Here is a 21,304-nt window from a genome sequence, read left to right as displayed (position 1 = left end):
TATCCTTTTGGATATGTGTATGCCTATCATTTTCCAATTTAGACAAGTATTCAAACTTTATTCTACACTCACTAGCCTTGTTCATGAAATTATTGCATTTAAAGAATTCCAATTCACTTTGTAGGGGTGAGAAGACATTCTGATTCCTAAGAGAGGAATCTTGAGACTTAGCAGACCGGTGTGTATTAAATCTCAAATTTTCATCTCTTTCAACTTTAACACTTCTGCAATCAATGGCTTTGTGTCCAAAGATATGACACTTATAGCAATGATGATAAAAGAGGTAGGCACACCTATTGATAAAAGAATTATGTCATTTAGCATAAAAATACCTTGGTCATCTAATGGTTTGGTTTGTCCTCCATTAATGATCTCCTCTTTGTCCAGCTACTATTTTGTCTTCATGAACTCTTTCATGATGATTCTTCCTATGACCCTGTGGTTCTTCAACTCCTTCAAACTTGGAGTTTATATTCTTCTTCCCAAGAGAATATTCTCGTCCCTTAGAGTACCCTAATCCATTTCTGATTCCTGAGGGCCTTTAACAACTTAGAATATGACTTAGTCTTATAGTCACTTCAACAAATTTCTCATTTAGATCCTTCTCGGTCTTTGATTTCTCAAGGTTATTTCTTAGAGAGGCAATCTCCACTTCAAGACACTGACATTTTTCTTCCCATTCTTGAATTATATCTTGAAGCACCTCTTCCTTTCATTTGGCCTCCTCCAATTCAACCTTCAAAGATAGAAAATCATCTTTGTAGATTCTAGAGGTCTTTTCCCTTTTCAACTTGATCAACTCATGTTTTAACCACTTGTTCTCCTCTTCCAGTTTTTCACGATCTCCTTTTTCTCCTTAAAGTAGAAGATATAGACTATCTTTCTCTTGATAGCTTCTTCAAGTTTTTCTTTCTGATAAGAAAACTCCTCATTATCAGATTTATACATTCTTTCTTCTGCATGTTGCAACTGCTTATTTTTCTTCCTTCCTTTCTTCAACTCATCAAGGGAACTGATGAGTTATCCTTCAAGGTCCACCACTCCTTCCTCTTCAGAGTAAAGAATACTCTATTTCTTGGAGTCTGTTCCGAGGGCCATAAGAAGATACTTATTTGACTTATTTTCCGGTGAGTTCTCACTGTCTGATTGCAGTGCTGAGCTACCCTCTTTTGAATAGAACCCCTTCTTTCTTATAGGGTTTCTTCTTCTGATATGTCTAAGAATTATATCTAAATTTCAGATCTTCTTCTCTTTCAGCGTTTTCTTTGTAAGGGCACTTGGAAGAGAAATTTTCAACTCTTGCATAGTCAAAATGATTAAAGGGAAACTTCCTTTTGTATTTACCAGAGCCACACTTCAGTTTTTTGGCTAGTTGAGCTAGATCCTAATCAGATTCACTGCTAGAGAAGTCTTAATGAATTTTGTGCTTTTTGCCCTTATTGGATACTCTGAATGTCACTTCCTTTGGTTCATATTTCTCCATTCCTACTCTCATCTCATAGGCTTTGAGAATACCACGTAGCTGATCCATCTCTAGATCCTTTAAGTTAGGCATTTCTTCAATAGTTGAGATTTTGGCATTAAATCTCATGGGTAGATATCTCAATACTTTTTGAATGATCATTTCTTCCTTGACTTCTTCACCAAGTCCTCTAATCATGTTAACCATGTCATACTCTCTCAGGAAGTATTCTTCTATGCTTTCACTCTCAGACATATTCAAGCTATCAAACCTCATTCTGAAAGTCTGAAGTTTCGCTTGCTTGACTTTCTCATTTACTTCATGACACTGGTTAAGCTTCTCCCATATTTCATAAGCAGACTTATAGTGCATAACTTTCAAAAGTTCTGACTAACTAAGACCAACAAGAATAACATTCTTGGCTTTACCATTGCTCAAATATAGCTTCTTACCATTTGCATCTATGCAGGGGATATCAGGGGCATTGTAATTTACTAGTAATTACGTCCAAACATCTACCTGCAAGGACATAAGATATGCCTCCATCCTTACTTTCCAAAAGGAATAGTTGGCTCCATCAAAGACTGGCACCCTAATCGAGTAAACTTATTTACTCTCTTGCCTATTCATAACTCCTTATTGATCTACCTTCATGTGTTTAAACTGTCACTGAAGAAACGTGGCTCTAATACCAATTGTTGGAATAAGAAAATGCTGAGAGGGGGGAGGGGTGAACTAGTAATTTATGAAAATGTTAATTTTCTTTTCTTACTATGCTTACAGTTACTTCTTATGTTATTTCATATATGAGAGAATTCATTCATGAAACAATAAATCAATAAAATTTGGGACACATATACTCAAATGAAAATCTCATGAGGAGCACACATTTTACACCGTGTTTTTGCGTGGAAACCCAGAGGGAAAAAACCACCAATTTTGTTGCTTTTTTTATGATGTAAATTAAGAACCAACTTAATTACATCTGCACCAACTTGCCAAGGGGCACCAACCTCTTAAGTATGCAGGCACCAAACTACCACTGCCACTGTTCTACTATTTCATACAATTTTCAAACTAAAAACAAAGGCATACAATTTTACAAGTAAAATACCAACTAATGGATGTCTACAGATTCAACTTCTACATTATTCTTTCTGAACAATTGTGGTATATCTCCTCTCTCTACTCACAGCAACACTTCCTCTGTTCTCTACTTTCACTAGCTAGGGCTCTCCATTGACTTCACCTCAACACTACCCTTGTAACACGTTGCTTAGATGGATTCGCTCACTGCTCTACTCTCCCACACATATGCTCATTCTGCCCCCACAACTCAATGGAGGTTCTGAGTTTTGTTCCAGTGATGCACTTGGCTCGATGTAACCACTGTCACCATCAACACTACCCAAAACATGTACCCATGGCATGGCACCTGATGCTTTTGTTGTTTCACACTTTCTCTAATTTTGTCGCAGCACTAAAATCATAAGACTAGGGGATGATTAATTCTCTATCACACTACTAACTCTCCATGTTGTGTATGTGTTTTTAGTCCCCTTACACATTTCACAGAGACTCCCCATGCATATTTATGGCTCACAGAGATCTAGTTGTACATCCCCATGGAGTCTATGTTCTTCATTTATATTTACAATGTGTGTACGGGAAGTATTTGACCATCAACCTTAGTGTTTTGCATTCAAGACCACAAATTCTGATTCATACATCATTAATGGCTCCATGTACTATCATATCATAGCTTTTCACTGTAGTGATGTGTAATGGTGTAAAACTACAAATAGCCTATTTCCGACCTCTGAATATGTCTAGCCCCTTTTGATTTGACACATATCGAACTTCCATCGTAGGACTGAGGGCGGTGATTGAGTGCTCAGCCTCAAAGTTCTAAGACCTCCAAACCCTCGACGAGGGCTATATTTCATTTGCTATCCCATTTTCCTTTGGTTTCATGTTTGTTTCAAACACAGGTGCTTAATACAACCGAAGCCATTTTATCAAAGATTTCTACATATTTCTCCCTACGTCAGTAACCATAAATCGCCGATTGTCAATTTCCTATAGGCTCCTCTGCTAATCCCTAGACTTCGGTTCCTTAAGACTTCGTGACCACTTGCTAGCCCTCAAATCGGTGATTCCCCATTGTGGAAAATGTGCCAACCATATCAAACCTTTGATCACTGATTGCTGATGTGACGTCATCATTGCCATGTGGCATCTTTTGAGTGGTGACACATGTGACCTGAATATGGCCTATTAGGCCACCTCAAAACACCAAAACTTCCTGCCATGTGTCCCTCTATACCGCCACATCATGCTGACATCAGAAACCACTTGGCATTATCAGAACCAATAGGTTCTTGCCATGTGTCTACATCAGAACTCATCTGTGACTATCATTTGTCCTTATCGGACCCAACCGGATGCCTCCACGTATCTTGCCTGGAGGAGAGAGAAATGGGCCTCATCTACCCTTGTTTTACATCAAATTCGTTTGTAAATTTCTATTTGTATCTCCCAACGATTTAACAAAGGATGCATAGTCCCAGCTTGTTTAACTCAATCAACATTTGCTGATCAATGAATTTCCTTAGTTGTTGTGCCGCACCCTGGAGTCCTCTCATTTTCGATATGTCGGGTCCTACGATAAGCGATATCGCTAATCAATGATCGAAAATTTGCAATCGCTATGCACTTCTCATTTTAACCTTTGAATGTTAATGTGTGATATGTCGAAACCTCCAATTGGGCACTTGTCAAAATGACACCAAACCATTTTCCTTTGTCTTCTGGTTTGGAGAGACAAAACTTCAATTGGTTGTAACTTTTGATCCAGAAGTCCATTATGGGATGTCGACATACTGCTGGAAATATTATTCTGAGCACTATCCAATGGAGGGGGTACAACTGATATTTGAGCCAATATCCTACCTCAAGGAAGGCTCCAAAGTCTCTGCATAGAAGGAATCACAACCACCAAGGCATGAAGCCAAATCATCAGGCTAAGCCTTGTTTGACATCAATGCCAACACTTACACACAAAACATATACACATTTTCCATGGAAAGGTATTGAGTATTTTGGTCAGAGCATATTTATATAATGTATAAGTTGAGCGCTTAATAATGTGATTCCAAAGTTCTTGATTTTCGATCTTGTCAAAATTTTATATGTTAAGGTTTATGCTTATGTGTGATATTGTTTATGGCAGGATTGAAATAGGGTTACCAAATTCGGGCGTGGTTTAATGTTCTTGACATGTAACATACTCTATGATTTGTCTCTCTTATTTAATGGAAAGTTATGCTATGGTAACTTTATTTGGTTATCAATTTTTATTTGGTGATGTATTTCCATATGGAAATGGACATACACGTTTAATAGCATTGGGAATTTGTTTACTAGGTGTTGTCAGTATTGATTTTAAGGGTGTTATTGGGTTTATTGGCCCAATCCTCACTTCTAGAAAATTTATTTTTGTTTTCTTTGGAAATTATTTGGTGATATTAGAGTAATGCTACATGATTTAAATTTAATCCAACATGAATTAGAGGCCTCTACATGGACGATTATTGCGTTTGTTTGGAAGTTGACTTGGCATTATTTTGAGGGTTTGATTGACTAGGTCACCATGGACTTGACATGAATCTTGTCTATTGTTAAGTTGTTGCATGGAAATCCTCCACATCAACACCTCCTTTCTTGAGCATATACAATTGCAATGCATGAATATTACATTGGAATTATTGCTCAGTTAATGAGCTTGTCCATCTCATTCGCCTCCATTTACTCCACCACCTCAGGCTAATCATATTGATTTTTGACAATTCCCAAAACCCTACTATGTTTCTATTTCCACTATTTGAAAACTCTCCCATCTCTGTAAGTGGATTCTGGTGGTCGATGAGGGTTTCTTGTGTCTAATCTTTGTAGCGTGGCTTGCAGAAAGTATGTGCAAATTTGATTTCTCAATTGTGTGTACAGATTTGATTTCTCGATTGTGGCTCCTCTACTCACCAGGTATGTACAAAACATTAGTCATTTGTTTTCTTTGTGGATTACACTGGTTTTTTTCCCATTTTACCCTACTCCCTTCCTGTTGTCTACATGTGAATATATATGTGTATTTTCCCTCTCAGTTGGCGATTGAATTTACCCTCAAAACATATGGTAATGAGTTCAGTTCCAGCCAAAAATATCATTTTAATTTTTGGCAATGTTTCCTTTTGCATCATGACGAGAAGCCTTCAGATTATATGGTTTAGCTATTTGTAAAAGGGCTTGGTCATATATATACCATAGATTCCAATTAGACACCCCCAATTGATCAATTATAGCACTAACTATTGTTTCTAGGTGTTGATTATCTCTTATATAATAATTTGTTTTTCAAGCTTGTTGTGCTCTCAATGGCTATTGGGTTATCCTAATTCTATTTAAAACTTCACCCTTATTTACATTTGCAATGAAATAATTAATTTTCCATAGATTTTAATTAATGTCTAATATATTTTCAAATCTACTTATCATGCCCCATGAGGGAGCTTTTGAGGCTTAGGGCTTCAGGCAAGAAACCCATGTGAAGGCAATGCAGAGAGGATCCTTCTCAACTCATTTCCAATTTCACTAATAAATGTATCTACATAAAAATATATATGTAGTAGAACCTTTCTCGTTCCATTTGTTTTCGTTTGGACACCTAGGGATTATGTTTCCTTATAACCACTCAATGTATCTGAAAAATAAAAAAGCAATCATGTATTTTTCTTCACTCTGTCAATATTTTGTTTTAACCCTGACCCACAGGGTATCCATTATAAAACATGATGAGTATATTTGATACTTTCACTCAATTATATGTATTCTTCATTATTATTTGTTATTATCTGTTCTCGTATCATGAACATTACTAAATATGTTCAGGCTTCGTGGGGGCTCCCTTTTGTGAGTAAGGGTATCCTTCCATTCGGTTTTGATTTATGTCTGCCACTGCGGTTGATTATATGTATATATAATTTCATTCCTTGTCCCTACCTTTATTTTATGTTTCCTTTGTCTTTCTTAAAAAAATCAGTGTCTTGTTCACAAGTTAACAAATGATGTCATGTTATTTGTCACATGTGTGTAATGAAAAATAAATTAAATCTACAACAATGAGTTTCTTTAATCGAAAAAGAGGAAGAGGGAAAGAGCATAGGAGTGAATAGGCAGAGTCAAATCCTTCTCAGAGGTAGGGGAATTAATTTTGGTTTTTACAACACACTACTTTGGGCACAGACCAAGTTTTTGTCATTGCTTATTCACAAGTTTAAAACATGTTACCTTTGAGTTGATCTGTTGGATACTATGTTTATATTCTGAAAAATACAACGGATATATTTGTATTTTTTTATGCACATATTATTTTGTGGTGCCACTATGTATATTAATCATAAATGAAGAAATAAGGGGATTGGAGATACGAGGTTCTATTTATGATATCATGATGTGCGATGATTCAGATACAATTTTTTGGTTGACTGCATATGATTTATGATTGTGCCACAATCTATTTATGTTTTATAATGATCAACATTTGTGAGATAATTGAAGTTGATGATTTTAATTTGATTTATGCTTTAAAATAGACAAAGAGGCCTAATCAAATGGAAATGAGGGTCTCACCTATTAGTGTCTAACTCTTAAACTAAAAATTGCTAAACTAGCCTTTACCCTAATCACATTGTCTAGGAATGCAACTAATTTGATTTGTTAAGTTTGGAAACTGTCAAAAGAACTTGAGGCCTCTTTAAAAATAGGAGAGATCTATGAAGTAAGGATAGATAAATTTGTGAATAGGGGTATGCTACAACAATATTAGTTTGTTCTTAATTCCTGTGATTTTATTTTCTGTAAATCAGAGAATTGATCTTAAAGGTGACAACAGTTCTATCTCTAAAGGAGAGATCAATTAAGATTGTTTTCCTCAATTATGCAAGAATTTATAAAGGTATCTTGTGTACTTTCTAATCATTTACTTTCTTGAAAGATAGATATGCTTCCATTTTCATTGGGTTTCCTTGAATGTTTTATATGAGTCTATACATTGTTGTAGTTTGAGTGTTAGAACTAGTTAATGGTCTTTGCCGAGGCCTGTTGTTAAGATTTGGCTATTATTTCAATAAAATCAAATTTTTCTTTTACACAATCTACATCTTTATATACCTCTCGCATTTTGTTAAATTTTTTCTCTATTTCTTTCATTGCTTATCCTCTACAAGATTTCAAGGTTTTGGCCTAAAATTCTAAGTAGCTCATTGTTAATTCAAGTCTGATTTTTAATTTTTTTTAGTACGTGTTGATCATTTATCTCAATGTGAATATCATGCTTCATATGTATATCAATTTTCTCTTTCTTTTCATTTAATATTTTTTGCAATGTAAATACATCTAAAACAAAAAATACCAAAACTATTTCCACTTTACATTGATCATTCGAAGCAATATATCTCATTATCTTGTTCTGATAACAAGATTCAAGGAGTTAATTAGTTTACTTTGCCTGAGTTAAACTAAACTATCAATATTTACCAAAATTACTATTTTAAAAAATATAAATTTGTAAAACTTAATTATAGCTGTACCAAAACATCTTAGAATAACCACCCTCATTTATTTATTAAAAATGTGCACTTCAAATTATTGGTACAAATGTGCAATTGAGTCATTATCATCCAATTATCCAATTTTTTAAGGTCGTATACAATTATTGGGATTAGCCAGTTAATGCATATCTACATGTGTTCCTACATTCCTGCTTCAATAAGTAATTTATTTCCAATTGAAATTGTAATTTATTATTAGCATTATAAGATTTAAACTAATAAAATTGTAAAATTAAATTGTTTTCATCTTATTAAAATCTAAAATTTATGAGTTCGGAGCATGTTTTAAAACTAATTTTGTTTGGCAAGAGATTTTCTTCCTCAGATCTAGAGAAATAGGTTAATGGCCCAAGACCTAGAGGCATATGGAAAAGGTGAAAGAGTATACCGGGGTGGTGAGATTTTTCTTAAATAAAAATAATGTGTTAGCCTCAGATAACAACCAATAATAACTATCCCCACTATTAGTTTGACATCAATATTAAATTTTTAAAATAACATAATTTATAACAAAAATCGTGAGATTTGGAGAAGTTGAAGCCTCAAAACACCATGCAATATGTAGAGGTATGACCTATGAATATTTTTTTATATAAGATATTTATAGCTATTTTGATATCTCAATATTTTTATATGGAAAATATTTATAGCTATTTCTCATAGCAGTAGTTTAAGGAGGTGCTTATTTTAGGGACCATTTTGTGTGGGAAGGTTTCTACTTTAAATTTTTATAATTTATATTGTCATAATATTTCTAAAAAATTAAATTTATTTTGAACATTCAAACAATACAATTTAATTGAAAATTATAAATACAATTTAATTGATAATTATTATTTTTGTTCAAATCTCTGCCTCTGGGGTTACTTGTTATGGCCTCTTTTTTTTCCTCCTCTCTACTAGTATCTACTTGATCCTCTGCTCTATTCTCCACTTCTACTACTAACTGATTGATGCAAGCCCAATTTTGAGCCTGCTACCCACAGTCCCATCCCATATAAAAAGGTGCTTCTTGCAACCCTCGCTATATAAATCCTTTTACATCTAATAGTGGTAAGCTTTGGATTAAAGTGGGAGGAGCCAAAAGGGTGTCATGCCCCTTTATTCTTTACTACCACACGACGTCCACAACCCTTCTATACTTTTGGATTGGCCTACGTGGAACCTCCCTAATTTTCACACCGGCAAGGGCTAACCAACCATATATTGTGTATTAAATGCTGGCCCATCTATGTATGTCGAGCACGCCATGGGGGGCGCATACATATCCATGGAACGGACTCCGGCGGCCACCTTGCGTTTCCGGTGACGAACGCGGGACCCACCAACCGCGGGCCCGCCCCGTCTCGAACTTGACAACAGCGACCTCCCCTCGCGCCAAAACGCTATTCACTCCCGTTCGAAATCGGTCTGCCTCTGCAACCCGGATTGACGCTGCGCAAGAGCTCTGTTACATTCCCGCTACATTCCTGTTACATTCCTGGTATCTTCTATCGATTGAAATCTGATTTTGCAGAGACCTGAAAGGAGCATCGAGACCTATATCTTCGCTATTTTCAACGAGAACCAGAAGCCAGGGGCTGAGACAGAGCGTCACTTTGGTCTCTTCAACCCTGATAAAACGCCGGTATACTCTGTTAACTTTTCTCCATATTGAGTTGCATGTCAATGCCCTAATCATGGGCACCAAGTCCAGCTGGACAAGCCCTACTTATCTGTATGCAAAATGAAGTGATACATATGTGATCATCCTGAAGTGTGAATTGTGTCCAAACCGTCATCTCAGTAATCTTGTTGGAAATTTAAGGTCTTGACATTTGTGTTTGAAAATATATTGAAGGTTTAATAGTGGATTAAATCTACAAATGCACTCAAATTGGCCTCCCAAACAGATTGGTATTGAGATATATTAATATTCAAATCGAAAAGATGTACATCATGTATATATTATTTGGGCCAAAAGCTGAAACAGAGCATATTTGTCTTAAAAAATTCCATAGACCCTTTAACTACGATGCGAGTGATAAAGGTCACAGCAATGTCACATAACAAGAAAATAGAGAAATTAAAAGCAGTAAGGCAAATACAAGTTTTATTCTAACAATACTTGCATGTCAACTCAGTTCCTGAGTTTTGCTTTCAATCCTATGTTGGTTTTTTGGATGGTACAATTCATAATTTTGTAAGCAATCACAGTTTCAACTAAGAAACTCATGTGCAAGTATCAAAGCGATTTTAGAAAAGGTTCTAATTTTATTTTCTATTTACTATTCTGAGCACATTATGCTGTTCCTGAATCCTAACCAGCACCCATTTTGAAATGCAATATTAAAATTCATACATTCAAATTTTGTTTTTAAACAGTGCTGTACCATATATTCAGAATTTGATTCTGAATATTGTGATGTACCGTGCGCAACACAATTAAAAGAGATGTATCACATGTATTATACAAGTAAACCAAAATGGAAAGAAAATAGCTATGGTAAATCCATCTCAACCCCAGAAGTTTACACCTAAAGCTTTTGTAATTCCCCTGGCGCTTTATAGATCCCAGGTCAAAAAGGGATTAAAGATGGATTCATGCTATACCCCTGGTGCTTTATATATCCCTGATATGAGTGATTTACTTATTAAAAGATTGATGCCCTTATCTGTTTGAAATATTTTGCCAGAGATTACTGCAAATCCCAGCTTGCAGTTACCGGTAGGAATGACACTTGCAAATGCTGTATTTGCAGACCCACAATGAACAGGCCCATTAAGATGTCAAACACAAAGGCTAGGTTTTTATAAAATTTCCTGTTCATTGTCATACGCTGGTTCTTGAAAATGGATTATCTTGTGCCTGTATTTGGTAACATGAGATGGTCATCAGAAGTTTGAGAAAGATTGGCTGATGAATTTTTTATGTTGGACTCGACCAACATAATCCCAGGGAGTTATTGGTGATGGATGTTGTGGCAAAACGGAGCAGTGATTTATCTTGGAGTTTGTCAGCCAACATTTACACTGAGATTTTATATGCTTTGAGTTCAACAAAAAGATTTCAATAGCTCAATACAATAACCATACAAAATTGAAATTAGATAATGTTGTACATATCCAAAAACATAGCCATCTGCAGCTTCCACATCCATATTCAAAGGGATGTTGGTCATAGACCTCAGCCTTCGGTCACTGATAGCCATTTGCAATATCAACATGGAAGGTCCATAGAATAGACTCATCTGCCTTGCCATGATTATAATCTGCTAAGTATATCTGTTCAATACGATTCTACAATAATTCCGGATTAGAGGGCCACCCTTGTGGTAAGTCATAACACATCAGAGAGCTTTAATGCTACCCTTACGCCTAAGACCCTCATAGCCTAAAACCTTAGGCGATGTTTGATAGCACTGCAGTGAATGCAGAAATGGGAAATGAACATTTTCACATATCCACAAAAGAAGCTCTGCTAAACAACAAGACAAAAACGAAGAGGCAAAAAGAAGCTTTTAAGTGGTCCCATTCTTCATCCCCTTGCTTCAGAACATGACTGGTTTTCAAGAAAGTTGATCACGTGGAGATCTGTTGCTCTACTTCTCTGTTTCGTATGGGTTTTCTCAACGTTTTACAACAGCACAAACAAATTACAAATATTGATGCGGTACTTAATAGAGTGAGAGCTCTCCTTTGCCATCATGACTCAAACTCAAATCAGATACTACCTGAAATTATTCAACAGCAGATCTCTTGGATCAGGAAGAATACCAGAGCTAACTGATGAGTTAAGGAGAATCCAAAACCATGGCTAACATCCAAAGTCAGGGAGACAAACACTCTTTAGACTGCATCACATTTCATGCAAAAATTAGTTATTCTACCGAAGGATAAACCAAACAAAATTAACCTGAAGAGCTGTCAAGCCAAATTGTGGTAGAGGACTCATCCTCTGACACTTGTTGATGCTGAGGATGTGCATCCTCTAAGTCTTATCACTGATATTTGATTTTCTGTTATTTTTCAAGGATGTGCATTCAGACTTGAGGTAGCATAAAAATAATCAATTTCAATCAGGATATTTTGTCATGTTAAAGTATTCTAACATGAATCTATTTTGTTGTTGTCACTATGCAGTGCTTCTAAGCCCACGGAATGGTGGAAAAGTGGACACTGTGCATTGAAGTATCATGCCGCCCCAATCCAGGTCCAGCATCTTTAAAATTTGTCCTTCACAATGGGGCAAAAAATCATGTGATTTATAGAATATGGGAAGTGCAGGGAAAGACAACCAATAACGAAGCATACTACATTACACTTGTTGCAGGTAAAAGAGGCAAATCACAATGGGGTGAATAACATAACTGTGCTGACAAACTCAGATTTAATCTGTAATCACATGGAAGGCATCTACAATGTTCGCGCAGACAATTTGAAGCCCCTCTACAAAGAGGCAACAATCTGGAGTGCTCGATTTAATTCTTTTTCGATAAAGCACCTTGCGAAGATCCATAAAATCTCTATTGATCTAATGGTTGGAGAAATCTCAAGTGTAGATGCAGGTGCCAGAGATGATTCAGGATCATCATTCATTCCACTGGCAAACATTGATCAGCATCAATATAGGTCTCAACTATGTGTATACACCATGGTTGTCATTTTTCTTGGGATTCTCATACCGTGGTTCTTTCAGTAAAGTACTCGTTAATGTACTTTTTTTTGGTTTTGTAATATCATTCACCTTAGATGTCCAATCATGTTATAACTGAATTCATGTGTCCAATTATGTACATTATATTTGAGGTGAACTAATTATTCTTAACCTACTAGTGGTTCAACGAATATTATTGTAGCTTCGTATGAATTTAATTTTAATTTCAAGTTTCAGATGCTACCTCTTTAATAGTGTTGATTTCCACCTGGATGGATGCCATGGGAATAAATGAAAGTAACAAAAGAAGGTTATTTACATCTGGTTTGTTGCTTTTCACAACATTTAAGAAGTATAAGTCATGCCATGGGAATAAATGAAAGTAACAAAAGAAGGTTATTTACATCTGGTTTGTTGCTTTTCACAACATTTAAGAAGTATAAGTCATTTCTGATGCAAACCCTAGCTATATCCATATATATATGATGACAGGCCAAAAATAGTTGATGCGTAATCTAATGTGAGATGAAGAATTCCATACCATGAAACCCTCCTAGGAACATTGATGCATAATAATGACAAACTCTAACCTAGTATGAAGTTAATTTTCTTAGGTACATGGTTTGCCCTAGAATGATGCAATGTACGCATATATCAATGAAGCCCTACATGCCCATGATGCCTTTGAAGATGCCATAATCTTAATAAATAAAGTTAATAAATAAAGAACACAAGTGAAGAAACGCTCATCTTTCAAAATTGCCTAAAAGATTAAAAATATGGAGTCCGTAAACTTTGTCAAAATCATAATGATAAATTTTGCTTCAAAAAGCTTAACCCCCATTTTCTTGACATTTGTTTTTCGTGACATGTCGCTTGTTCATCACACCCACACTAATCTTCCAACTAGGACACCTTTCTTACAAGCACAAGAAATGCTCTAGAGTCTAGTGTCCCATGTTTCCAGCACCGGAACCAAAAACTAAGGCTTTGGAATTTGCAAGAATGACACCAACAATAACAACTACAAATTTAAAGCGTAATGCCCCATAATATTGGCCATCTCATTACCACAGGTCTAACTCAGCTAATGGCCATAGCTAATCATCTACTCAAGAACACTCACTATTGACTTTACACCAGAATCAACGGTGATGTGCGACCATAAAAAGCATGCCATAAACCATAACAGGGAAATACATCATCACCATCCATATTCATCAAAGTGTAACGAAGAAAGATGTAACAAAATACCATGCTTATTAACATATACATAGCAACTACAAGAATCCTGAAGGAACAGAGTAGGTTATCAAACATTTAGAACAATGCTCCATTCAATATCCACACAATATGGCAAGAACCCTTCAATAGCATGCCAAAACTGAACAATGTTCCCACTTGTAACAACCCAAAACTAGCAACAACCCTAAACTGTTCAGAGCTCAAGTACTTGTACACCATTACCTGCTCAATGGCAATTTAGGTAACCTTTACAGCATTCTGTTACCCTCATGTACATGCATCTTTCACATCCAAACTAGTAAGTAAAGCAGAGTCTTTTACAAAGAAACGTTACAATGAGTTCGAAGCTCTCTTAAAACTTCAAAGTTTAAAATGAATATCACTTTACATTTGACCAAGTGAAATAATATATCTAAAACGGGGATCAAGAAAAGTACATAGTTTTTAAAGTTGAGGTTTTTATAAACCGAGTTACACATATAGTGACAAAATGTAATGCATTAAAAAATATTTAATTAATGTATCCCCGCCATATAGTGACTCCAAAAAGTGAAAATTTCTTCACAACAAAATTGTGCCTCTCACACAAATATATAAACCCACTCTATGATATATATATATATATATATATATATATATATATATATATATATATATATATATATATATATATATATATATATATATATATATATATATATATATATATATATATATATATATATATCTATATATATATATATATATATATATATATATATATATATATATATATATATATATATATATATATTTCAATTGTATTGTATTGTAAGTTTTAAATCTTTTTGGATGGTATATATACCCTTAAATATATTTTACTGGAATTCATGTTTTCAATGATATCATACTTAGGATCAACTCAGAATGTAACTTACCACACTTGGTAAGAACACAACCAAAGATCAACTCAATCGTGCAAGAACCAATTTACAGTGACAAGTTTCTCAAGGCTGCTCCCTCTGAAGGCATGCCTCCCTAGCTCCACAATTTGCAACTATCAATGATCACAGCTCGTTTTGTGTCATTGGACTTTGGCTCATTGATTTGCCACTAGCTTCTCCTTATAATGAGTTGTGTAAGAGAAGTCCTTATAATGAGTTGTGTATTTGGCATCTTCACAAGATCTCTTTCTCTTGGAATCATGAATTTAGTATAGTAATATGCCAGTAAGGTCCTGTGTCACCTGGAGTGAGGATATGGATACAGGTTGCAGAAATCACACCATGAAAATTTCAGGAAATGGTGAAACAACATATCCACATATGGATTTATGAGCATGGGGAGAAATTTATATAACATAGTCTGCATAAAATGTTTGAGCAGGAACTCTCAAATTTTCTCTTTTTTAACTGTTCTATTTTATTGCTAAGTTGCACTGATGGATATTGTTCTGAAACATAAATGGCAAGTGTTTTGAAAATCAGTATATATATATATATATATATATATATATATATATATAGTCTTGTGTATAGTTAGGTTGCTTGCAGATGTTTAGCCCCACTTTATATTGTTGGCCTTCTTCCCTGTCATATAAATAAAGGAGAGAGTTCTTTTATACATTGATTTGATCATATTGTCTTTGAGATGTGGGTAGTGCAGTGAACTTGTCCCTTTTTCTCTTTGTACACTTCATCATATTATCTCTGTGTCCTGGAGTGCTAGGTTCTTGGAGCAGTTCAAGGTTTTTCTAAGGTTAGTATTTCATCCTAAAGGAGGCAAAGAAACTAGTGTTTGTGATAAACTATAGAGGATAAGAAAGCATTGCTCTTTTAGCTCGTGTGAGAGAAGAAGACTAGGGTATTGGAAACCCTAGTGCTACTTGTGATATTTGATTGAGGAGGAAACATCTTGGACAGTGCTGGGAGACAAGTGTTGAAGCCAAGGAGGACATGCTGGTGTTGATGCTAGCATTGTGTGGATCCTTGGTGGTGGTTAGTGTTTTCATGGTTTTCCCTACCTAGGGTTTGTACTGCCTTTGTGATAAAGCTGTGGTATGTATATGTAGTTCATTTATTCTCTCTCTTTATATATATATATATATATATATATATATATATATATATATATCTAAAGTTTCCAACCATCTAAAGTTGTTTAACTGATTTTCAATTAGCATTGTATTTTCCATTGGGTAATTTCCAGCACTTGTTCATTCTGATTTGACATAAAATAGGGCTGAAATTGAAGTGCTTTAACACATAACTAGAAGATAAGAGAGCAGATTTTCTGTTGTAATAAAGTGATTTCCAGATCTGGTATATGCTTTAAAAGTGTGCTCTAAGGGCTGAAAGTTGTTGGCATATGTTTGGTATCTTTTCTTTTGAGCTGCCTAGTGTGTTGGGTTGAAGTGAAGTGAAGCGTGGCCCACTGTTTGCTGCTGTAAATTAAAAATATCAGATCAACCCTAAGGCTGAAAGCACAAAGGGATTAAATCCAGGAAACCTCCATTATGAGGTGAAATTTCTGAAGTTGCATTAATTGCCCTAGACTGAAATTTCATTAATAAGGGGTTTTCACATGAAGGTTCAAGAAAAATTTATAAACTTTTGTAAAATGCCCATGATGATGAGCAAAGCAAGCATCATAAGAGTATGTGAAAGCCAAAAATGCTAGGGAACATAATAGTTGCAATCCATAATTTCAGAAGTTGATACCCAGATTTGTTGCAGACACCACACAAGACAACTATTGTAGATGACAACCTAGAGTAGAATATGAAGCAGAAGCTTTGTGAGATCATGGGCACCTGAAGTTGTAAAATGGCAATAACAGATTTGCCCTCTTGACAAACGCTCATGAAATGCAATTTCAGAAGTGAGTGCCTACAATTGTTTCAGACACCACACATGACAAATTGTTGTAGATATCACATCAGACTAGAAGATGTAACAGAGGCTTTGTGGAGATCATGGGTACTTGAAGTTTTAAAATGGTGGTCATAGATTCACCTTGTTAACAAACACCCACAAAATGCTGTTGTAACATATGTAAAATGTTTGTTGTAGTGGATGCTGGAAACCTAATGTATCAGATGTAAAAAATCTACTGTAACAGGTGCAAATATCTGCTGTAACAGGTGTAGCAATCTGTAGTAATGGATGCCAAAGGAACACTGTATTAGTAACTTAATCTGCTGAGCAATATTTGCAAAGTGCTGATGACCTTCGACAACAATTGTGTTAGATTTTTGGAGGTGAAGAAATCCTTAGACATGTTTGAGAGCCCAGTCACTGACACCAATATATATGACAACTATGCATGAGAAATTAGGCAACGAAACCCTGATATGAGTGATTTACTTATTAAAAGATTGATGCCCTTATCTGTTTGAAATATTTTGCCAGAGATTACTGCAAATCCCAGCTTGCAGTTATCGGTAGGAATGACACTTGCAAATGCTGTATTTGCAGACCCACAATGAACATGCCCATTAAGATGTCAAACACAAAGGCTAGGTTTTTATAAAATTTCTTGTTCATTGTCATACGCTGGTTCTTGATAATGGATTATCTTGTGCCTGTATTTGGTAACATGAGATGGTCATCAGAAGTTTGAGAAAGATTTGCTGATGAATTTTTGATGTTGGACTCGACCAACATAATCCCAGGGAGTTATTGGTGATGGATGTTGTGGCAAAACAGAGCAGTGATTTATCTTGGAGTTTGTCAGCCAACATTTACACTGATATTTTATATGCTTTGAGTTCAACAAAAAGATTTCAATAGCTCAATACAATAACCATACAAAATTGAAATTAGATAATGTTGTACATATCCAAAAACATTTTCAACCCATCATGCTCACAACATGTTCTTGGATTAGGAGATCCCTTTATAGGGTTATGCCCATATTATATCCATGAATACTCATTAGCTCGAATATTTGTCATCTTGCCATTGATTGCTGGCACTTTGACTGTTCTTTTCACCCGCTATTTCCTATATAGAGTGCAAGCGGCGATACAATCCGACTGGTTGTACAATAGGGGGCATCACCCTAGGGTGTGGAACCAAAATGTTATGGGTTGAAGTAGGCTGCCCAATGAATGAATTTGGTGCCATTGGTGGAAACAACCAGGGGGTTCGATGATCAAACGGGAGAGGTGGACGTGGTGAATCAAATGGAAAATGAATCAATGAACCCCCCATATTTGGATCCACATTATTCTCATGAAATAAACGAACTTGGCAACTTGAAGTATTATGAGATGTGGATTCTTCAGCTGTAACAAAAAAGAAAAAAACACGTTGTTATGCAATCGCATTGAAGGCAATGAAGATAATGATATTTTGAATTTCACATTAAATGGTACATCAATTAATATTTCCATACCAGTATTTTGCAAAATAGAACCTTGTACCCTTCTAGATGTGTGGTCTAGATTGATTTCTTTTGTAGAAGAAATCTCCAATTGTTCATTCATGCTTCTTTTCCTTCCACGACACCGTCCAACCTTTAGAAACTGTGGTCCATATTTTCTTGATTTCAACGCAGGAACACTTTGCCCCCCTTTTTTTGTTGGGCTCAAGAAACTATGTCGCCTCTTGGTAGTGACCTTGGATGGAGTTACAACATCAAATTTCTTATTATTGTACTCTTGGCTTACATTTTTTACCAATTGATTTAGTTCATATGCCTGCTCCAAAGATGTGGGTGTTATTTGTAATAAACCCCTCAATCTCTTATGAGTTGATGACATCACAAGTTTAATTTCCTCATCGATTGTTAGGGCCCTATCTTGCCTTACAATGGTTGAATCAGTGGAAGGAGAAGTTGGAAGGTTCATTTCAATTTCTGGGCTCATTACAAATGATTCATTTAAATCAAGTAAATATCTAGTTCTTTCTATAATAGACCTACAGACATTAGGCAATTCATTGCCCCTTGAAACCTTGCTAGTCACTACCATCTCAACTTTTAAAATATGCTTACAAATATTGCCATTTAGGGCCCATTTGAAATTACAAAAGTTTAGGTTTAGCCATTTATAGATGACATGATACCATGTATCACGAGTTGCCGTAGTTTGGCTACGAACCAAATACTCACTTTCCTTGTTTCCATCAGCCATACAATCTTCATCTGGGATATTTTTTGCTTTGCACGCACTTAAATTTATTTGTTGCTCAATTTTTGAAGCTCGGACAAAACCAGCATTTTTTAGACGTTGCATGTGAATGTAATACAACTCAACCTTTTTTAATAATAGGTGCAACAGCCAATCCACCCTTCTATGGGACGCATTATTCTTCTCACAGAGGTACCTTTGCTTTAGATACCGGTGATAAGATTCGATAGCATTATTAGTATCCTGGTTGGAATGTGGGAAGTCCCTATATGCTTTTGCCCACATATCTGGAAAAAAAACATATATTAGATGCGAAAAAACAATAGAAAATGGTCAATTACAAAATAAATTGATAAAATGCAACCTTAGGAAACTTACATAGCTTGTTGTTGTTTAACAAGTTGGTTGCAAAATAATCCAAAAACACAGTTTCTTCTTTGAATTGATCAAAGAAACTTTGAATTTCATGTTGCACAGATGCATCATCTTCACACGAATGCATGATTAATCCCAGAGTACGGAAGATACGGACTTTATTTTCCTTTCCCCTGACTTTCGTTCCAACATTTTTCAACCAGGCTCTACTGACATGCCATACACACAATAATAGTGTACAGTTTGTGCAAGTCTTGAAATAATATAACATTATAAGAGAATATCCTTGAACATTATTGCTTTTTATCTCTTCTAAAAAGAAAAAACTGGTTCACCTTAATGCCTCAATTTCCGCTGCTGCATCATCTGTGATGACAGCTCGGACATGCCAATCTGGGTTTTCCTTTTTCCCATTTGCAAATAATTGCGACATCCATTTACAAATATCAGAAGTACCATGCCGTGATGATATTTTACCCATGCCACTGGAATCCCATTGTGATGATCATCAAAAGCCATTATGGTGTACAGTTGATACTGCATTACAATAAGAAAATAAGATTATAAGCATATAAAAGGACGACATTGAAATAAAGTAGAATAAATGAAGTTTTGGTAAATATGTTTACCCCATATTTGTTAGTGCTAAAAGTGGAGTCCATTGATAACATGTTGTTGTGTGAGTATCTCACCATCATTGAAATCATCCACTTAGTTTGTATGCCTATAATGAAAGGAATGTTTTTAACAACATCTTGTTGTTGGTAGAAGAAAAAGCTCTCTGGGCACTCACTAACCCAACAATCCACACTCATTGGATCACTTTCATGCTTCACATACTCTAGCCTCTTGATATTATTGTACATGTTTGACACATCCTTTCTTGTCATGAAAGAATCTCAAGGTGCCCCTGTGAAAAACTCACCAGATCCATACCTTAAATCAAAGATAAATTTTTCCCAGATCATCGTAGCATTAAAACCATCACGAACCAAATCTTCAACAATAGTTCCTATATGCTGTGTTAAATGCGGCGCAAAATTGAATTTCTTGGGCATGTCATTTGCCTCATTTCCATGACAAACCACATTTTTGTCATCAATATGTCTGCATGCTGTATATATTAGAATGACATCATTTGGTCTAAGAGCAAGTCGTCGCATAATAAAGTGACACTGACAACCAACTTTGATGCTGTGACGTGGAAGACGTTTCTTAGTTGTGGATCCAGGTTCAGCCACATTGCTGGATTGTACATGATTTGGACCATAGGCACACCTATATCTGTGATCAACAATTCACCAAAAATTAAATAAAATATTTATGCATGTTTGACATAGTGAACTTAAAATCAAAATTTTATATATATATATATATATATATATATATATATATATATATAGATAGATAGAGAGAGAGAAAGAGAGAGACTCACACAACATATTCTAGATATGTTGAATAATTTGTCCTCTTGATATCCTTCACATCTTTAATTTTTCGAATTTTAGCAACAAATTGAGTAGGTGCGGGTTCCCTCATTTGCTCTCCCCTTATAAAATCCTCAAGTCGACAATATGGAATAATTGCGACTTGGTCTCCTGCTACTTCTGTCCATGTCAAATCTTCCGCTGAAAACTCTATCATCCCTTCTGGGTCCTCAACCTCCAACTCATTGATCAATTCCCACTTCCTCATTCTTCAAATCCCTATACAAATGAGGGAACACGAATATTGACTAAACATATTGAATATTGAACACCACTTGAAATGCAATTTTTTGTATTGTGTAGAATTTACACTGAAGACCT

General features: G+C 35.4%; 1 protein-coding gene across 1 annotated transcript; it reads right to left on the bottom strand.

Moving 5' to 3' along the window:
• Positions 1–1,411: 1,411 nt before the first annotated feature.
• Positions 1,412–21,191, bottom strand: LOC149214042 (uncharacterized). Its single transcript, XM_089389270.1, has 6 exons — positions 20,932–21,191; positions 20,433–20,780; positions 19,832–19,981; positions 19,500–19,705; positions 18,660–19,408; positions 1,412–1,798 (listed from the first exon to the last, which is right to left on the bottom strand). The coding sequence occupies exons 1-6, from the start codon at positions 21,189–21,191 to the stop codon at positions 1,412–1,414; spliced, it is 2,100 nt and encodes a 699-aa protein (XP_089245396.1).
• Between the last annotated feature and the right edge of the window lie 113 nt (positions 21,192–21,304).

Source organism: Pinus tabuliformis, chromosome 1_1, assembly GCF_031772625.1.
Source record: "Pinus tabuliformis cultivar Carrire ecotype Pingquan chromosome 1_1, CPIR1, whole genome shotgun sequence".
NCBI classification, from domain to species: Eukaryota; Viridiplantae; Streptophyta; class Pinopsida; order Pinales; family Pinaceae; genus Pinus; species Pinus tabuliformis.
Note: the sequence above shows the minus strand (reverse complement) of the source record. Positions and strands in the feature narration are given on the sequence as shown.